General features: G+C 34.5%; 2 protein-coding genes across 2 annotated transcripts; one reads left to right on the forward strand and one right to left on the reverse strand.

Moving 5' to 3' along the window:
* Positions 1-16,940: 16,940 nt before the first annotated feature.
* Positions 16,941-17,695, reverse strand: M430DRAFT_42236 (hypothetical protein; the record flags this gene model as incomplete). The annotated part of the gene is made up of 3 exons (XM_024867540.1): positions 16,941-17,215; positions 17,275-17,406; positions 17,476-17,695. 3 exons carry the CDS (start codon positions 17,693-17,695, stop codon positions 16,941-16,943), a joined length of 627 nt encoding a protein of 208 aa, XP_024720922.1.
* A 1,666-nt stretch (positions 17,696-19,361) lies between these two features.
* On the forward strand, positions 19,362-20,402 carry M430DRAFT_66581 (hypothetical protein). Its single transcript, XM_024869234.1, has 2 exons — positions 19,362-19,706; positions 19,762-20,402. Exons 1-2 carry the CDS (start codon positions 19,390-19,392, stop codon positions 20,345-20,347), a joined length of 903 nt encoding a protein of 300 aa, XP_024720923.1. The 5' UTR covers positions 19,362-19,389; the 3' UTR covers positions 20,348-20,402.
* Positions 20,403-21,026: the final 624 nt, after the last annotated feature.

A 21,026-nucleotide genomic window follows, 5' to 3' on the forward strand; every position in this document is an offset into this window, starting at 1 on the left:
TAGAAGCCTAAGGTTCTAATAGATTTGTTAAATTAGTAAAGGTAGTTCTCTTAGTAAGTAAGTAGTAAGTTCTAGTCTTCTTTTTTACTTTCTTAGCTAAAGGGTTCCTTATTATTATAAGAGTTAGAATAGAATTAGTTAGATCTATTATTATTATAGAATCTGTTTAATCTACTAGTAGATTAAGTAGTACACTATTACTATTCTTAATAAGAAGATTAAAAGGATTGTCTTCTTCTTTAATTTACTAGTTGTATTTACTAATTACTAGTATTTTAATAGCTTTAATTACTTTTTTAGTAGCGTCTTGTTTATCTTAAGGCTAATACCTTTATATTTTGTTAAATATAACGTCTTTATAAGATATTACTTTATCTTTAGCTAAGATCTAGACCTTATAGATATTAGTAGAGTTATATTCTACTAGATATCTAACAAAAGCTCTTAGTTCTAGCTTATTAAGACGTACTATATTCTTAATTAAAGTATAGGCTTTATAACTAAAGGCGTAAAGGTAAGAAAGGTTTAGTTTAGAGTAGTAAAGACGCTTATATAGTGTTTTCTAGCCTAAAGAGGTAATAAGAGATCTGTTTACTAGGTATCTAGCTGTTTTTATTAGTTTAGGCTATAGCTTTAATAGTAAGTTAGATCTTATTTTTAGTACTCTTACTCTACTAAAGAGTACCTCTCTAGATCTTTTAATTAGCCTATTTTAGGCTACTATATATAGTACTAATTATTTAATAATAAAGCCTTTTACCTTTACTTAATTATTAAAATCTTTCTTAAGAGACGTTTTTTTATTAAGCTTAATCTAGTAGACTTTAGCGTTAAAGTGTCTTTTAATTAAGAAAACAAAGTGTTGTATAGTAGCTAAGAAGCCTTGTTTAGTTATAAGAATATATATAAAGCTTATTCTAGTAAGATTATTAAGAAAGTAAAGGATATATACCTCTTTAGAGTCTGTTAAGTATATTTAAATAAGATCTAGATAGATTCTAGTAAACAGTTTGTTTATATACTTAATAAGAGCTTTAAAAATAATCTATTTAGCGTTTATTAGATAGTAAACCTTATATAGTAAGATTAGGTACTAATCCTTAAGTATTAACTTAATACTATTAGTACTAGTAGCTAGGCGTTAGATTACCTTTATATGTAAGTACCTTATCTATTTGTACTAGAGCTTAACTAACGCTTTTAATAGTACTCTTAGTAAGTATAAGTTAGCTAGAAAGGCCGCTAAAACAGCTGTTAATTTAATAGTTAATACAACTGTTACTACTGTTTATAACTTATATTTAATTAACTCTAGTTTAGAATTAAATATAAGGTAAGTAAGAGTACTATTAAAAAAGATATCTTAGATTACTAAAAAGGCAGATCTAGTAGTAAAACTATTATATTTAAGTACTTATTAGTTAAACTTAATAAGAGTATAATAAAAGGTATTATTCTTATAAGTTAGATAGTTTCTCTTTATATTCTAGTAGACTCTTTTTTAAATTATTTTATATAAAGAAACTACACTAGTATAAAAGAAAGGAATAAGGGCTATACTCTTTAGCTCTATACTAAATTTCTCTTTTAAGCTAGTAAGTTAGATTAAAACTATACAAGTTTACTAAACTTTACGATAGTCGCCTACGCCCTTAACTACCTTAAAAACTTAAAAACAAACGATAGAATTAAAATTAGTACCCTTAGATACCCCTTAGAGTACTAGCAGACTATAGGCAAGCCTATAGTAACGGATAGTAAGTATGCTAGACTTAAACAGAGCTAGTACTACCTACTTATAAGAAGGAGCTAATACTCTTATTCCTTAATAAAAAGCTATAGTAAAGAGCTAGTAAGTAGTAAGAGTAGTATAGACGATAAAACAAAGTTAATCTTATAACAAATTAAGGCCTACGTAATACTAGGTAAGAAAGATAAGGCGTTACGCCTCTTTTACGACCTTATTACGACAATAATAGTAGTAGTAGAGCTAAAGGTAGTAAACATAAAGACCCTCTTACGTACCCCTAAGACCCCTTTTAACGACGACCTAGTAACGATTAGATAATTAAGAACAATGTTAAAAGAGGCCTTTTAAAGGCTAATAGCTATAGCGGCTCCTTAGGCTATATACATGTTAGTAGTAGGCTAGCGCCTAATAAGAGTATAAGTAATACTAGAGAGACAGATTAGAGAGCTAAAGATTAGAGTAGATAAATAGACAAAAGACCTAGTACGTTATAGTACTATTAAAGTAGTAATAGTAGCTAATATAGCGATTAAGGGCGCTAAGGTAGTAGTAACCTACTAGCTTTCTAGTAGCGACACTATCTTTACTTTTAAGGAGGCTATACTAAAGACTATAATCTAGGATTAGGGCTAAGTATAGAGGGCGTTTAGGCTTATAGCTTAGCTCTATAAGAGTAAGTTTATAGTAATTACAAAAGGCCTACTAGTAGACTAGGTTATACAAGTAGAATTAAGAGCGTTACTAGTAAAGATCTAAGCCTATATACTATATGTTATAAAGGTTAAAGTCGAGCCTATTAGGGCCTTTATAGTAAAGTTTATAATAATAGTACTATACCTTTAGAGCGCTAATATAGCGTCGCGCTTATATAAATAAGGGCTAATCTAGTAAGCTTAGATCTTTAACTATAAGCTATATTTAGCTAACCTACAAATCTAAAGATACTTCTAGTACTACTAGTTTAGCTATATTAGGCGGTTCTATAAGAACTAGGCCTAGTATAGCTACTACGTAAAAGTAGTGTACCCTTAAGGTAAAGAAGAGTACCCTTAACTTAATAGTAAGAAGAGATACGTTAACTATAGTAGACTATACGTAGCGTAAGACTATTAGTGTCCTAAGGCCTTTAAGGTAAAGGAGTAAGTATATACTATATATTAGTAGAGACCTAAATAGTTTAAGGTATTAAAGAGTAGCTTTACTAGCCGAGTACCTAGTGTTACGCTAGCGTCTTTATAAGATAGTAATAATAGCTACTAGGTCGTAGTACCTAAGAGACTATAGACAGACAATAATAAGAAGCCTATAGTAAGGACTCTAGTAAGGCGTAGGCGCCTCTTTATTAGGGTACTAGACATAGTAATAGTTAGGAGCTATAACATTATAGAGATATTAAGCTAAGGAACTAACTAAGGGTCTAGCGACCCCTTTATAACGTAAGACTTATAGATCCTAGACTCTTAGTAATAAAATTAATAATAGTATACTAGAATACTATAGAAAAGAACAGCCTTACCTTAATAGTACTTTACGATAGCTATAAAGCTAACGTTATAGTAATCTAAGAGCTATAGTATAATAAACAAATAAGGATAGTCTACTACTTAGCGTAAGTAAAGTACTAGTAGGTCTATAAGAGTAAAGGCTATATAGTTATCTACGTTTACAAGTAGTACCTACCTCTTACCTAAGTAGTAGAGACTAGCGTCGACTAGTGTTACGTTACTCTATAAGGTATTACTATCTAGTTAATATACTTGCCGATTCCTAACTCTCTAAGCTAGACTAGCCTTCTCTAGCGACTTACTAGAAAGGACCTAAAAGGGCCGTAGATCGTTATAAGTAATATAAACCTTTACTACTTACTCTAGAATAGAGCTAGTAGGACTACCCTTAAATTAGAGACCCTTTTTTGTCTAGCCTATAAGTAGTAGCTCTTACTACACACACTATAAGGAGAGCTAACCTAAAAGAGATATAACAAACAGGACTTAACGATTAATTATACGTAGGCTATAGTAACGCTCTAGTATACTTACTAAGGTAACCTAAGGTATAAGAGATCTAACTACTACGCCTAGCTAATTAAGGTTACTACCTAAGTAAAGGATCGCTATAAGAGAGCTATAGAGGCGCTAAGGTAGAGCTAGACCCTAATAGACTAAGAGCTAGTAGCGATTAAGGCTAAGAGGCTTTACCTCTTCTCTAAGCCGCTAGATATACCTTATAAGGTTAATAAGGTAGTTAACTTACTTACCTCTTAGCTTATACGTATTATAGACTTATCTACTCTAAGAAAGAAGGTTAGCTAAAGGCGTACTAAACCCTAGTAGAGTAGCGAGGTCTTTAAGGCTATCTAGAAAACACAGGTAGTACGTTATTAATATACTACTACCTTAACTAAACTTTACTAGCGCGACCTCTAGTAGGCTAATACCTACTAACTCTAGACGATCTAAGATATAAAGACTAAGAGCTAGTGTAGTGCCCTTACTACTACCTTAAAAGACTAATAGAAACTCTAGAGTCTTAAAAGGTAGGCTAGGCTTTATAGCTATATGCCCCTAAAACCGGCCTTACTTCTCTTTCTTTAAAGCGCTAATAAAGAGGTACTAGCTATAAGCTACTACAACAAAGTAATAGTGTTAGGCTAGTAGTTCTTTCTAGAATTAGTAGCTGATCTTAGTAACGTTATTCTAGACCTCTAAGACAAGTAGTACTAGCGGTTTACTATTAACGATACTATAACAAAGGTAGACATTACTAACGTTCTCTAAAAGACAGGTACTTAAAAGGTACTAAGACCTAACCTACTACCTACTAGCTTCTTTAAGGCATACAGGCGTCTCTTAGCCAAGCTCCTTATAGTAGTAGTAACCGTAAGCCTCTAGCTAAGGTACGTCCTAGTATAGTTTAAAGTAGTAAAGGTAGTAGTACTATATAAGCCTAGAAAGACCCTTAAATAGTAGTAAACCGCTAGGGCCTATAGGCTAATATTACTCTTAAGCGTAATAAGTAAAGTAATTAAGTTAGTAATTAGCTGGCGCTTTACTAACGTTATAGAGTCGTAAGGGCTCTTCTTAGAAACGTAGATAAGAAACCGGCTATAACGCTTAACAGACCTTATAGTTAAAATAGTAGTTAACACTATATATATAGCGTAAAGCTATAAGGCTATAGTGTCCCTCTTCTAACTAGACATTAAAGGCGCCTTTAATATAGTAAACTATATACGCCTCTTTTATACTTTCTAATACCTAAGGTTTCTTATATAGGCCGTATAGTAAGTATATAGCTTTCTTACTAATTAGATAGCTAGCCTCTTCTTTAATAAGGAGGCGGCGCTGCCTTAAGAGGTTACTATAAGGGTACTATAAGGCTTACCCTTCTCTCTTATCCTCTTTCTTCTTTATACTACTAGCTTATACATACTACTATAAGGTTATATAGGCCTTATTATAGTAGGGTTTACTAACGACCTTAACCTCTTAGCTTTTAGTAAAGACACGATAGAGACACGCTAGTACCTTAAAAGAGCGTAGTAAACATATAGCTAATAGTCGTATATAAGAAGGATAGAGTTTGCCCTTAAAAAGAGTAAGCTCTTTTACCTTACTTATACTTACGCTATACTAACGACGCCTGTCTACCTTAATAGCCAGGTTATACCCTTAGTCTAAAAGGCCTACTTTCTAGGGGTTTAGATAAACTAGAAGCTTAGATAAAAGGGCTACCTTAACGCTATTAAACAAAAGTTTACTACTTAGTAGTTTGTACTTATAAGACTTACTACGTCTACGTAAAGATATAGCTTACTATACGTAAGAGAGATTTATATAAAAGTAATCTAAAGTACTATAGTATATAGCGTAAGGGTCTAGTACTGTCTCTTTAAGTAGTAAGCTAAGGAGATTACTAAAGACATTACTATAAAGTAGTTATAGTACCTTTACGTTATTATAAAGGCGTACTAAGCGACTCTTGTCTAGTTCCTTAAGTCTAAAATAGCTACGCCCTTACTTAACCTCTACTTTAATAAGTAAGTAACAGACTTTAAACAATACTTTAAATGTATAAGTAAGGGTAAACTTATATAGTCTATCTATAATAAGGTAGTAACCTATCTTTAATAATACTAGAGACGCTACTATAGTACTACTATAATACTACCTTATACGTTACTTAAGTATAAGGTAGGCTAAGCTATATAAGTAAAGGACTAGTATAAGGACTTTCCTTTAGAAGAGACCTTATAAGAGAACTAAAAGGCATAATAGTCTTAATATAATAGCTTACTAGTATACTACTAAGGCGCTGTTCTAGCTATACTACTTACTTCTTTAGTAGATACCCTTAAGAAGTACCTACTCTTTTATAAGTATAAGAGCTCTTTTTTAATATAGATTTATACTAGTAAAGTTAGACTTTAGGCTTTCTTTTTTAAGCGTAAAGTACTAGAGATAGCGACCTCTTAGTACCCTTATAGTAAGGCCCTAAAGATAGCGGCTTACCTAGTCCTTAACTACTAGTAGCTAGACTAATAGTAGTAGGCCTTATAGTAAGTGCTTTACTTAAGAGCGCTATAGACGTTCCGTGACTTTATAGTAGTAATAAAGAAAAGTAAGAGCGCTTATATACTAATCTATTAGCTACTATCTACTAGCTAATTCTTATAGTTCTATCTAGCTAAGCGCTACTTAGTAGAAGAGTTATAAAAAGGAAAGTAGCCCTAACTAGTAGCTAGCGCCTTACTAGCGCTTTACTAGTGTCTTGTTAGTACGTTTAGTATTACTAGGCTAGAAGGTTAAGTTCTAGTAAGGTAGTAATAAGGACCTAGCGCCTTAGTAGTACTATAATAGTATAAACATAAGTAGTAGTACGTAGGTTTTTACTTAGCTTTAGTACGGTTTTACTACGTGATTTATATAGTATAAAGGTTCTGTATATAGTAGGCATAAGTAGTAAGAACAATAATAATATTACTATTACCTTACTTGTTCTCTTCTTCTTTTCTTTTAATTAACTTAATTAAAGCCTTAAGCCTATTATTTACGTTTAGCTAATCGTTAATCTTCTTTTAGACGTTATTATAAGGTTTCTACTAATTAGAACGCTTAGATAGTATTAAATAGTAGTAATTATAATAGTAGTAGTAGCTACTATACAGGTACTTAGGCTTACCTTTACTATTACTACTACTACTCTTTTTACTAAGTATAGCCTCTATAGTTAAGAAGGTACTATAATTACTAGATTAAGTAACTCTAATGTCTTTCTAGCTTCTAAGGTTAAGTTTAAACTTATCTAATACCTCTTTAAACGTTATTACCTTTTTCTTAAGTAACTTATAGTATACTATCTTAATAAAGACTAGATTAACTTCTTTTAAGCCGTTAATAAAGGCCTTAATTAGTCTATTACTAGTTACCTCTAGTATCTTATTAACTAAGTAAGCTAGGTAAGTAGACTTAAAGCGTTCTACTTAGGCTATAACTAACTGTCTTCTTCTTAGTAAGATACTAGCGTTAGTTAGATCTTATAAAAAGAGATCTTATTTAACTTTATTAAAAAGTATAACCTTTTACTAAAGATCTACTAGGATCTTATATACTATATCTTTAGTATTAACGTATTTAACGTATTCTCTCTTTACTAATCTAGTAATTAGAGAGCGTATATCTCTAACTAATTAAGCTAGGCACTTATACTCTCTTTAGTATTTAGAGTAATATCTTTAGTAAATACGATATTATTCTTTCTTATTATCTATTAGTATAGTATAAGTAACTCTTAAGCTATCTTTAAGGACTTCTTTAATATCTAAAAGATCTAGAAGGCTTAGTTCTACTAGAATAAAGAGTTCTACTTTTATAGTGTCTAGGTTAATATATATCTAAACTCTAGTACTAAGCGCTTTAGATTTAATAACTTTTATCTAGTAATCTTAGTTACTAGATTTATTAAGAACTAGTATATTTCTAGGTATGTTTCTAGTTGTTTTGTATTAACTAAAAGTAGTAATAAAAGAAGGTAAACAAAAGAAGTAACTCTAGTTGTTTAAGAGTAGTTAACGTACTTTTACTAAGTAGTAGAGTCTACTAAAATCGTTAAAATTAAGTATAATTCTACTATTATTAGTAGTATTAAACAGCTATTAGTAGTGCTTAGAACTAGGTATTTAAGGGAAGTAGAAAGGGGTTAATATTAATCCCTTTTAATACTATTTAGCTCTTGTAATTTAAGCTCTCTAATTAGTTAAAAAGGTGTTTTTATATTAAAATAACAGTTACTAAATAGCTATTAAAGTAACCTAGGCTTATAACTATTAGATAAAAGAGGTTATATATTACTATAAAGAAGTAGTAATAACAGGCAAATTTAAGTTAGTTAAAAGTAGATTAAATTAAACTAAATTAAATAGAATAGAGGGTAGTCTTTTATTCTATATACTTAAAAAAGGGGTTACTATTTATATGTATAGGCGCTATATCTACTATAAATAAGGTAGTAGTAGTAGTAGTAACATCTTCCTCTATTAAATACCTATACTAGGTACTATAAGAGTTTAATCTAAGTTTTAGTATACATATAGTTCTATAAGAAGAAAAGAAAATAAAACCCTCTTACTAAGGCGCCGTTATATCGCCGGTCCTTTTGTTATGTCCTTATCTCCTTTATATAAGCCTATAGATATTACTATAGATATAGTACGCCTCGTGTACACTAGACTACTCTTAGTACTCTACTTTGTTCTTAGAATAGAAATAAGAAAATAATAACTACTTATAGTTACCTTAGTTCTTACCTAGAGGTTACCCTTTATTTGTCTATACACTATTCTTTTAACTCCTAAGATAAAAAAAATTCTAATCTTATAAGCCTCTTCTTCTCTTTGTATCGTAAATTACTTTTATAACTACCCTAAGTACTAGTTTCGTACTTGTATTAGGTATAGCCTTTGTTTACTAGCTAGGACGCTATACAGGCTTGTCCTAATATAGGCCTAGGGCTGTCCTAATTGTTGTCTTAATTATTGTTTTATACTAAATCTAGTTTAGTTCTTGTTACTTATTTAGTTACTTACTAGTAAGGGGTCTTTATTGTGTTTTATATAAATATCTTACCTCTCTACCTTTTTCTTTACTAATTTACTTATAACCTTTTCCTCTTCTCTATCTATTCTTAAATTCTCCTTTCTAAAACTAAACTCCTAAAGTAACCTTAATATCTCTTAATCGTCCCTTTCTCTAAGATACCTTACGCTACCCTTATTATAACCTTATAGAAGTAGGGACGCGACTACTCTCCTCTACTTTACTAGTCTACTAGTAAGCGTGTCTATACTAGTAAGCCTCTTTAGGCTAGTTCTTTTATAGTAGAGATATATAACGATTTAGCTAATAATTAGTCTATCCTTATATAATCTAACGCTTATGTCTTAAGTAGATTTAATAATAATAATAATGTTAATAATAATAACCTTTTTACTCTTTCTTAAGGCAGGTCTAGGGTGTTTTTACCCGGCCCTCTTATAATGTTTAGTACTTATAGATCTACCTCTAGAGAGCTAGAGAAAGGTTTTACCTAGATTAGTCTAGATACTCTATTAAAGGTTTGTGTATTCCCTATTATTAGTACCCTTTATTACTTGCCTATAGACTAACGCTCTTACCTTATATAGCTAAAGCCTACTAAGCGGCCCGCGCCTACGGCTAACCTACGTCCTTCTTTACCCTCTACCTCTACTAAGTAAGGAAAGAGAAAGAAAGGGACGCTAGCTAAGCCGGGATTAGGAGCGGTACTAGAGAAGGTAGTAGCCTAGCTAAAGTTAAAGCTAAAGCTAAAGCTAAAGACGATAATAACAACAAAGATAGTAGTATAGATAATAGTAATAGTAATAATAATAACTAAGATAAAGATAAAGATAAAGTAAAAGAAGAAGAAGAAGAAGGGCCTTACTAAGGGTATATATGCCTATAGAACTAAGGCTCTACTACCTTTCTAGGATACCTCCTTATTAATTTCCCTTATCTAGTCTGTTTACGTAAAGCGCGCTACCTTCTTTAAGTAAGAAGTAGTAGCTATAGTACGTAAGGTAAAAGAAAAGGAAAAAAAGAAAGATAAGGGTAAGAATAAAGATAAAGATAAAGAAAGAGATAAAGACAAGGATAATATTAATAATAATAATAACCTAGACTATTTTAATAAGTTAGTAAGAGATGTACTAGTCTAAGCCTAGGAAAGAGGCGCTAAGGAGTTTAAGGGAAAGGATACTAAGGATACTAAGGAGGATAAAGAAGGAGAAAGGGAAGAGAGAGTTAGTAGGGCTAATAAGGGTAAGGGTAAGGAAGGAGAAGGAGAAGGGCCTACTATAGCTAACTAAAGAGAAGGTAGCGCTATAAGGGGCGTCGCTACCTTATTAGTTAGTTACTAGAGTAGACTTATATTATAGAGTAGTATATATACTATCTTGTATTAGTACTGTCCCTTACTAACCTTTGCCTAAGGTTAGTAGTACACTTACTACGTGTATAGTAGTAAGAGCCTATTAGTATAAAGTAGTTGCCCTTCTAGGGTTACTATCTTTACTATATTAAAATACTGTTTTTAAACCTTACGTACTAATATAAGAAGGCGTTAGAAGATAACGTCTATAATTATTATACTTAGTAGCGTTCTTCTTATAATAAAGTATAATTCCCTTAGCCTCTTTTCTCTTAGCCCTTACTAACCTTCTAGCTAGATTCCTCTTAAACACCTCTCTTAGGTAAGAGAGGTAGTAAAGTATACTTGCTCTATTGTTACTACTTGCCTTAGCTTCTTTATCCTCTTAGCTTAGAAGATTACTTTTACCTGCCTTCTACCTTATATAGTAGACGGCTCTTTTATTTTTCTTTTTACTACCTCTAACAAGTAGCGGAATTTATATAAGAGTTCTTAGTACCTTATCTATAAGATAGTAAGCCTAGGCTAAACCTGCTACTACCTCTTAGATAACACTACTTATAAGATCACTAGTCGGTTAGACTAGCTTAACGCTAGTATAGTAATAATAATCCGGACCCTTTACTCTATCGTAAGGTCTCTTTATTCTTTTTGTAAATATAGCTAATAAGCGACAGAATTATATACTTATTAATAATACTACTACTTATAATTAGCTCTAGTCCTTCTTTAATTAGAGAGAGTTTTTCTTTTTCTTAGTTCTAGTTTTGTCTTAAGGTAATGTCTTCTTACTTTGTTTCTTTCTTTCCTTTTATTGTTCCTTTTCCTTTCTAGTCGTATATAATCTTAGGTATAGCCTGGGTATACTTACTTAAGTAAGTAGTATTATAGATTCTAGTTAGAGTTATACGGCTCTTTTATATTAGTTATAGCCTAAGTATGTTCTAGTAGTATAGCTATTTTGTTTAAGTCTTATCTTAGTTAATAAATGTTAGTATTAGTTAAACCTTAGGTTGTCTTAAGTGTTCCTTATATCCTTCTTGTGTTTAATTAGTTAGCTAAGGCCTAGACTATAAGGTAGTACTGTCCTAGGATGCCTAGCCTTATTAGCTATCTAGTCACCTTCTAGAGACGACCTAGGTCGGATGTAATTACTTAATAATCTAATAGGCCTAGTTATTTGATTAGGTACGCTCTCTACTCTCTAAAATCTAGGTATCTAGTAATAATATACTTTACTATCTAGGACCTCTACTTGTATAAGTAATCTACTAAGTAAGTAAAGACCTTTCTTTAGGTTAAGAAGGCTTAGAGACTAATCTTCTCTGTCCTAATAGCTAGTGCTAAAGAGTATTCTACTTTTGTTATTAATTTGTATCTCTTTATACGTTCTTCTCTTAGTACTTCTTACTATATAAGGGTTAACCTAAGGTTGTCTTACTAGTAGCGTTTTTACTATACATTCTAATCCTTATAAAGTTTCTTCTTAAAGATGCCTTATACCTTAGTAAGAGAGAGCTCTCTTAGTAGGAAGGGCGTCTTAGGTTTCTTGTCTTATATTATATTCTAGTCCCTAAGCTTATTCCTTACCTATCTTTCTTTAACTTCTACTAGGGTAGGCCTTAGGTTAGACTAGGGCCTACCCTTACTAGGATCTGTATTCCTTTATATCTAGTCTCTAGTGTTCTAAATAATAGCTTTGTAACTTATAAGCTATACTCTTACTTATATAGTCCCTTAGAGGAATTTAAGGTAAAAGTAGATTAAGGGTACGTTTGTTTTAGTATATAAGATCTTAATTAAGGTAGCCTTAAACGCTCTAGAGACTGCTTTAAGACTACTGTTTTAGATCTTCTAGAGTAACTTTACTATCCTTAAGGGACCCTTAGTAAGGTCTATAGTTAGGAGCTAAACCGCTAAAGTGTATATAAGTGCTAGAAAGATAACTATATAGTATATTAGATAGGCTTTCTTTATTATTATACCTTACGTTAAGGCTGTAGTACAGGTTAGGGCTAGTATCTACCTCTCTATCTTTTCCTCTAGGTATTTTAGGTAAGCTTCTTATGTTAGCTTTAGGTCTAGGATAAGGCTAAGGATCTTAATTAACGGTTCTAGGGTAATCTCTATATTACTTAAGGAGAGGCCTGTGTTTAGGTTATGTTTTTGTCCTTTACTTAGGTAAAGTAGATAGTATTTCGTTAGTTTAAAGACAGCCTTATGTCTATAGGCCTAGTTAGAACATACCTAGTAAATCTTTACTAGCCCTTAGTAATTTCCTTTTATTATCTTACCCTAGACAATAATATTTATATCGTTAACAAATCTAATAGTACTTTTCTCTTATAAGGTAGTGTTACACTATTCTACTAGTTCTAAGTTATAAAACAAAAAGAGGATAAGGGATAAGAGAGAGCCTTATAGAATTCTAAAAGGGACTTTAAAGAAGGGGCTAGTATAGTTATTAATCCTAATTAAACTACTTCTCTTTAAGAGAAAGCCTTTAACTAGTTAGACTATCTACTTTAGGATCCCCTTTATACGTAAGATATAAAGAAGCCTCGGGTAGGATAAATTATTAAAGGCCCTAGCTATGTCTAGGCTAAGAATCGACGCCACTATTTTTAGGCTACTTTACTAAGCCTTATAGACTTGTTCTATAATTAGTTCTAGTACTATAGTTATGTCTCTCTCTCTTTACGCCCTTATTTAGTATACTAAAAGGAGTTAGTAATCCTCTACTAGGTTAGTTAGTCTTATAGCGACTAGCTTCTCTAGAGTCTTTCTAAGGGTGTTAAAGAGGGCAATTAGTTAATATAATTTTACTTAATAGTAGTCTTTTCCTAGCTTTAAGATTATAATAGTTTAGGCTACCCTAAACTTTTCTAAAAAGTATCTAACCTAGGTATAGTAGTTAAAGAGGTAAGTATAGTGTTAGAGTAAGACCTTTATTAATATTTTAATGATCTCGTTTAGGATCCTATCCGGGCCTAAGGCCTTCTTATTCTTAAGCTTCTTAATTATAGCGTAAACTTTATCTACTAAGAACTCTAGTAAGTAGAATAGACTGTCTCTATATCGTCTCCTTCTTAGGTTAACTAGCCTGTCTTAAGGGTATTAGTATTCTAAGATGTCTAAAAGATTAGCGTTAAGAGCTAGAGTAAAGAAAACGTCTTAAAAAGCTTTAGCCTTCTTCTTATAAGTATTAACTAGGGCCTCTCTACCTTAGGGGTAAAGGGTTAGGAACTATAGTAAGGGTCTAGGCAAGTAGCTTCTGTTCTTTACCTATTATTTAAGTTACTATATTCTCCTTTTACGCTAGCTAGCCTTATAGACTAGGGCCTTAAAGTAAAGGGTCTAGGCTTTTAGGATTACCTTCTTCTTTTCTCTTACTATTTTATACTACTCTCTTATCGTCTCTTTTAGAATTCTCTTACCTTCTCTCTAGTACTTTCTTAGGTCTACTTGTCTTACTCTCTTTACTTACTTACTATACTCCTTATTCTAGAAGCTTTTAGATCTATCGCTTACCCTTTACTATAAGACCGCTACTTTAATAGCCTAATTTAAGGAGTCTATAAGTAGTTAGAGCTAGTTGTTAATATCCCTTAGAGTACGTAGCTTAGAGATTACTAGTACTAAGCCTTATAGGATTTTAAGAAGCTTTAGTTTATTAGTCGCTTTTTATTGTCTTTACAAAGGTAGGACGTAGCTTTTAGCCTTAAATCTAAGCTTTATAGTAATAAGAAAGTAGTTAGACTAGAGGTCGTGTCTTAGCTTTACTTTATAAGAGCTAAGAAGATCTTTAAATTTAATTAGGATTAGGGCTAGGTTAATATAAGATTTGTGGTTTCCTCTTTCCTATGTTCGTTCTCTAATAAGCGTTACGATCCTAAGTAAAAAGTCTTATAAAATACTTATTACTTTATCTAACATTCTCTCTAAGTCTTAAGAGGCTTTGCCTCCTTATATAAGGTAATAGAGGTTAAAGTCCCCTACTACTATATACTTATAGCTTTAGTTGTCTAGCTCTTCTTAGAGGGCCGGGAAAGTAGAGAGTCCTCTTAAGGTATACTTGTTAAGAAAGAAAGGGTTATAGATATTTGTAACTTTAACTAGTATTAGAGTACTTATAACGTCGACTTTAAGGCTAACTTAGTATAAGTCTAGGTAAAGGGTGTTAAAGGTCTAAGTAGTCTAATCAATCCTTTTATTTATATATATTACTACTCTTATGCCCTTTACCTGTCTATAGATTAGTCTTTACTAGAGACCTAGTAAAGTAGTTATAAAGTCGTGTTTATTATACTAGGGTTCTTAAATAGCTAAGATATTATACTAGGCTAAGAAAGGGTCCTAGAGTAGCGCGATTATAACATTCTTCTTTTTGTTAACGTTATATTATAGTATGTTAAATAAGTCTTAGTCTAATTCTATAAAGAGTCCTAGCTTATAAGTATTTTATCTGTTTAGGATTCTGTCTAGCTTAGGATAAGGACGACTAGAGTTACGTAGCTAGGTACTATAGAGGTTCTAAAGCTTAGTATTAAGAGAGGAAAGGGCCGAGAGTTAGAGCTATTAGTTTCTCTATTCTTTTTCTTCTTATTTAGAGAACTAGTAAAAGGGCTCGTATCTCTTACTTAAGGGCTAAAGGTTTATATGTACTAGTGTATAGCTCTCTCTTAGCCTATTAGAGTATTAACTCTTAGTCTTCTTATAGAGCGTTTTAGGTCGCTTAAGGCAAGAGTAAGGGTTAGGCCTAAAGCTACCCTAGTATTAATTAGATCTCCTTAATAATATCTACTAGGCCTTATAAGGGCTACTTACTCTACTTCTTTTAATTTTTTCTATAGTAGTAGGTAGGCTACCTAGTCTTAGGCCTAGTGTCTTTTCTTCTTATAGTTAGTACATCTTTATTTCTCTTTGTTTTATAAGTTTTAGTATGTCTTTATTTAGTAAGAGCTCGCGTATGTTCTATAAGTTTCTTGTTTTAAACATATAGTTAACTAGTAAGGTCTTATCTCCTAGTACTTAAAGTACTAGTTTAGGGACACTTCTAGAGAGTAGAGGGTGTAGTAGTATAGTTCGCTATCTACTATTAAGCCTTCCTTAATTACCTTTTCTACGTGTTTAAAGTCTAGGATACTTAGGACAAGAGACGTCTACTACTTCTCTTAGGCGCGTGTCTTAACTAGCTAGAACGACTTAACGATCTAGATCCTTAGGTTTAATACCTAGATAGCCTAGATCTATTCCTTTCTCTTTAGAGAATCCTCTTTAAGGCCTACTCTCTTAACCTTAACATTATAAACAATTATTAGTAGTATAGTCTAGAACACCTCTACTCTACTAAAGGTCGACGTTACCTAGCCCTAATCTCTCTATATTTACCTTATACTCTCTAAATCCTTTATATAAAGCGTATAGCCTCTATTCTTATACCTATAAATAGCCTGTACTAGGGCGCCTAAGAGGGCTGTATTAATCTTATCCTTTATTGTCTTATAATCAATGTTTTTAAACCTTTTTATATCCTTTATAAAGAGCTTAACTCTAATCCTCTTCTTAATCTTTATAACGTCCTTATACCTAAACGTCTAGGTTAAGGGGCTACTAGTCGCTAAGTAGGCTTAGGGCGCTCTTTCTTTAGCTATCGCTACGTACGTTAGTCGGCCTTACGTACTAAGGTTCGTGACTTTAGTTTTAATGTTCTTAATTAAGAAGGCTATTCGTTAGGCCTATTCTAGGGCCTTAGCGTTATCGTTACTCGTATATAGAGTTTTTGTAACGCGTTCGATTTTGTTAACTAACTTTTTAATACTTAGTATTACTAGAGAGCGTCTAGCGCTAGAGGCCTACTTATTAGCCTACGATATTACTTTGTAAATTTCTGTAGTAATACTAAGTAATTGTCGGCCTAAGTAGATTCTAGGTCCTTCTAGCCTATTTTGACTGTCCCTAGTAAGTTCTCTTAGAGGCACTAGTAGGTACGCTATCGTACGACGATAGAAGTCAAAGAGGGCACTTAAAGGAGTGTTTTAAGGTCCTTTTAATAAGTGTAGTAGCTGTTGTTTTCCAAAAATGCCGCTCCTTAAGGAAGAGATGTTTCTCTCTATAAATAAGGTATGTAGGTACTTAAGTACTTAAATCCTAATAATACTATAAACTATTAAAAACAGGGTATAAGGGAATGATCCTTGTATATTAATTAAGGATTAGTTAGTAATTAGGGGAACGTGTTCTGTAACCCAGTAATTAATCCTGCTGTTTGACAGGTACCTTACCTAGTTAAGGTAAAGAATATAATATCTATCTCAAATTCTTCGAGGGGTAAAGGGATCATTTAGAGCCTGTCCGCGCGCCAATTTGACACCCCCTAGTAATTTGTATGACGCTGAGAATGATTCTTGGATTTTGTTAACATATTAGTGGTTGAGAGCTACCTATGTTATTGGTTTTGGGAGCGCTCTGCCATTTTATATTCAATTAGAACAGGGTTTTCCGCCTCGCCCCGCGATGTTAGATTAGTTCCTTAAAACACCCACTTAAAAACGTATCTATTGAGTCGTGTCAAGGCGCAGCTTCCTGGAAAGGTCACATGGCGATGAAATCAGGTCTAGCTTCGTACATTCACGTATATATACCTTTAGTCTTCTTCTCTCTTCTTCAGACAATTGTACAGATTTATCACATGTTCTTTACCAAGACCTAAACCTCGACACAATAATGCTCTGATAGGTGCTTCTCACTTATCAGGGTCGGCCGTACCAGTAGCCACCACTGTTCTCTCCACGATGAGGCGGTACTCTAGAGGGTCGTACTCGTACAACACGTATCCTTCAGCGTTATTGATATAGAACTCATCAGTAGCGTCAGACATTCCGGAGCCATCTTGGGAGCCTCTTCCTGATCGTTCTTTGATGGTAACGCTGTTGCGCTTATCTTGCGAGCCATGCTCCGATCCTCCAGCAGAGGAAGCGTACCCTGTAACGTCATAGGTGACAATTTTTGGTTCAAACCCTGGGAGTCTGTTAGTGGTGCCTGCTGAGATAGTTCTGCTGCAATCTGGGAGCATATACCAATCAATTCCTTCACTGTAGCTTGAATCATCTGGCTCGACTTTCCGTATAGCTCTTTGCCCCTTAGCGTTGTTGACACGGTCTCTACGCTCCATTTTCCTACGACAAGGAAAGCCTGGAGACCTTTTATACCTACAAAAGTGTGTTTTTTAGCAATTTTGCTGGGAGGCTGGGAATTTTACAGCAAACTAAAGTACATACCCTTGAATTTGTTGACATAAGAAGCTAGAGGTTGTTGAGCATTTGTGATTCCCCCTGCGAGAGGATCCTTCCGTCCCTTTTGCAGCAAATCAATGACTTCCCCTTGAAAATCTGGCTTGACACCTGCTTTGAGCTGCTCTTCATCTTCGGGCAAGTTATTCTCAAGCGGGAAGGAGCGCATCTCAAAGGAATGTGTATAGTACACAGCCTTTGGAGACATCACAATCAACGTTGTACAGCCCTCGAGGGCTCGCACTATAAGCTTAAAGGGCGCCTTTTTAGTAAGCGGACGGAAAAGGGCCGTGTTGAATTTTGCTAAACCAGTGCTTTGTTTAATTACGTGTTCCGTGATCTTGTTTTCGTATACTGTTTTCATGTATGTGTTTTGGTCTTCGTGACTTGTGGGCCATGCTGCAAGTTCTCGGGGAACAACGTGGCGTTTGTTTGGGCCAGCCTTTACGGAATTCAAACATGTGCCGCCACCTCGGCCTCCTGTTTTTCTCTTAGGCCTGGTCGAAGTCTTTCCGGGAATGGCGGGAAAGGGTGTATACTTGTCGAAACCTTCTCTATTAGAACTACCTAGAGTCGAACCTAGACTTCTAGGATTCCTACTCTTTTGATTTAGAGTTGTATTTAAGGTTGGATTTCTAGTTTTACCTCCTTTTCTAAGGATAGAAATTGATTCGAGGCACGAGAGTGGCGTTGCTTTTAAGTCGTCAAATTTCATAAAATGTATCTAGAGAAGGGACTTACTTGTCAGTAATAAGAAAGCCGTGTAAGAATGTTAAGAGTGCTCCTAACAGAAACAAGACAACCTAAGGCAGTTAGATACGCATTTTGGCACAGTGTGTAGTAATGTTGTGTTTAAGTTAATCGGATCCTACTAACTATAAGCTAAATGTGAGGTAAAGTGTAAGAGATAGGAAGATATAAATAAGAAACTAGTAAAGGTAGAATAAGATGTATAAGTTTAACAGGACTTCTAAGGAGTTTATATTAGAAGTTCTGTGTATCCTTTATCCTATACACACCGTAGTAACCTTACTCCCTTATAGACTCCCTGGCGCCTTTATCCTGACCCCTAAGCAAGTCTTTAGAAGAAGGAGCAAGAAGGCATACTCTTTAAGGAAAGAATCCACCCCCTTTGTTGACCCTCTACACTGTATTTCTAATAAATTTCTTAGTAGAGGATCTTTTAACCTCGCTAGCTTATAAGACGTAGCCTTACAGGTTCTAGAGACTTTTGTAGGGTTTAGGCCTTCCTGTATGGGAATGAAAGGGGCATAGATAGACAGCTCTGACGAATAGAACGAACTGTATATACGTGCCCCTAACTACAACAGGTAAACAATCCTTATAATGCCCGAGCTTGAACATTCCCTCAGCCTCTACTACAGCGGTACTGTTGGAACTAACCAAGTAACTCGAGATGCTCGCGAATAGGGTAGTTTGAGTAGGAGACTTTGTTGGTTGGCGTTTCATTTTGGCGTGTAGTGGTGACACGCGAAAATGCTAGGTACCTAGGTAGGTAGAGATGAACTTAAGGAGTGCTGATACGCGAGCCACCACTCTAACAGAACACTTTTCTTCCGGTAATATAGTAGTGTAATAGAGGCGGCGACAATGTCAACAGTGATAGTGAACAATAGTAAGGGTCTACCTTAGAGTACAATCTGTAAGCGATAATGCACTACTACTGACCAGGCACCTATACTTACGCCATGATTCTATCTATTCTAAGATTACTTTTTCCTCGTGCAGGTTACGACATGCGTGCCATCCTCAAGTACAATACACTGTATTTAGCTAGAAGCTGCGCGAAATTCGCCTGTGGGCCTATAAATAACTTCCTCGTCACATACAACGTAAGGCATACTACGCATACAAGCCTACCTCCAGCTCGACATACACAAAATGGATCGCTCAGCCCCTCTTCCAACTCCTTGCAAACGAGACTGGGCGGCCGAAATCAAGTCTACTATAACTAATAATAATCTTGCCTCATTCTCTAGCCTCCTATTGGAATGGCGTTCGAGCGCCTCATCCTCATCCCCTCCTCCTTCCGCCCCTCCTCTCGCCGCCTCTATCCATCCTACAGACGAGGAACTCTCATCTCTCGCCCTCTCTGTTGCACTATCAGGAGTCTCGGCCGAGTTCCTCCAGACACTTCAACAGGCTGGCTGGGAAGTTACCACAAGTCTACCTCCTACGACTTCTGCCTATTTCTTGAAGTATTTGCCCCTAAACTCACTAATACTAGAAGTCCAAACTGATTCCTCTGTCTAGGAGCGCACTGCGGAACGAAGCTCTGACTTCATGGCTGTTGGAGCAGGGCCTGGATCCTAACATTCTAGTCAGCAGGAGCAAAAATATCACAGCCTTAACATATGCAGCATATTACTCACCACCTGCCATCCTCTCACTCCTGCTCCTACATAAGGCCTCTATCACAGAAAGCCGCGCCCTCTCAGCAGCAGTTCTCTGCCGCTCCTCATCATGGGAAATCAAACTTGACATACTGCTCCCCGCAGGCGCTGACGTCAATGCACTTGAGTTGGAACTGCCATGGTTGATTGATCCAGTCTCCAACTACCCGACTGTAAAGGGGACGCCGTTGCATTGGACTGCTTACTGGGGGTTTAGAGATAGGGGAGCGCGATTAGTTGAGAGGGGTGCGGATGTAGGGATTAGAAATAGTGAGGGCCTGACTGCTGCAGAGGTGGGCGAGATGGCGAGGAAATCAGGGCGCTTATATCGGGGCTGGTCAAGAAAACTATTCTCAGAAGAGGCGCTGAACAGGGCGGAAGAGGATCGTATTTCCAGATTAGTCTTTGATAAGGATAAAGCTCTTAATAGTCCTAATAACAGTTAGAGGATGCGCGCGGCATTGTCTAATTTAGATTACTTAAAGAGATAGTATGTTTAGGGCCTACCTAAATATACTAATGACTTGTCTAAATGTACGCGCTAATATTTTTAGCGAATAATTTCAGGGGTACATCTAATACACCTACGCTTTAGTAGTAATTTGTATAGTAGCGTAAGCTAACTTAATGTAAACAAATAATCAATTCGTAATTCGTAATTCTACTAACACAAAAATAAAGCTATTCCTAGTTGCTTATTCATTACTATTACTGTTACTATTACCCCTCTCCCCCCTCCTTTTCCCCCTCCCCCCCTCTCTCTAACGCTATAACACTATTTTACACTATAGTAGTAGTAGCTATAGTAGTATCTACTATAGAGTTAGACTAGTAGATAGATGCTATGCTCTACATATATCTTCTATTACCCGGCTTACAGTAGGTAGTAGGTAGTAAGTAGTAGGTAGTAGGTAGTAGAGAGAGTGTTATAAATAGCTTTAATTTTTTACGTACATAAGGTATTAAGTAGGTAGGTAGGTAAGTAAGGTAAGGGTAAGGGTACAGAGTTTTGTTATACATTACATCTGTAACAGGCGCGATTACGTACTTACATTAAGTTAGCTTGCGCTACTATACAAATTACTATAGTAACGCGAGTTTAATAAGTACATACTATAAACTTGC

This window comes from Amorphotheca resinae (genome assembly GCF_003019875.1).
Source record: "Amorphotheca resinae ATCC 22711 unplaced genomic scaffold M430scaffold_6, whole genome shotgun sequence".
Taxonomy (NCBI): Eukaryota; Fungi; Ascomycota; class Leotiomycetes; order Helotiales; family Amorphothecaceae; genus Amorphotheca; species Amorphotheca resinae.

Excerpts from the sequence above, each read along its gene's own strand:
- M430DRAFT_66581 (XM_024869234.1), top strand. The coding sequence starts at position 19,390 with ATGGATCGCTCAGCCCCTCTTCCAACTCCTTGCAAACGAGACTGGGCG. Across the intron at positions 19,707-19,761 it reads ACTTCTGCCTATTTCTTGAA|GAGCGCACTGCGGAACGAAG; the intron begins GTATTTGCCCCT and ends TCCTCTGTCTAG.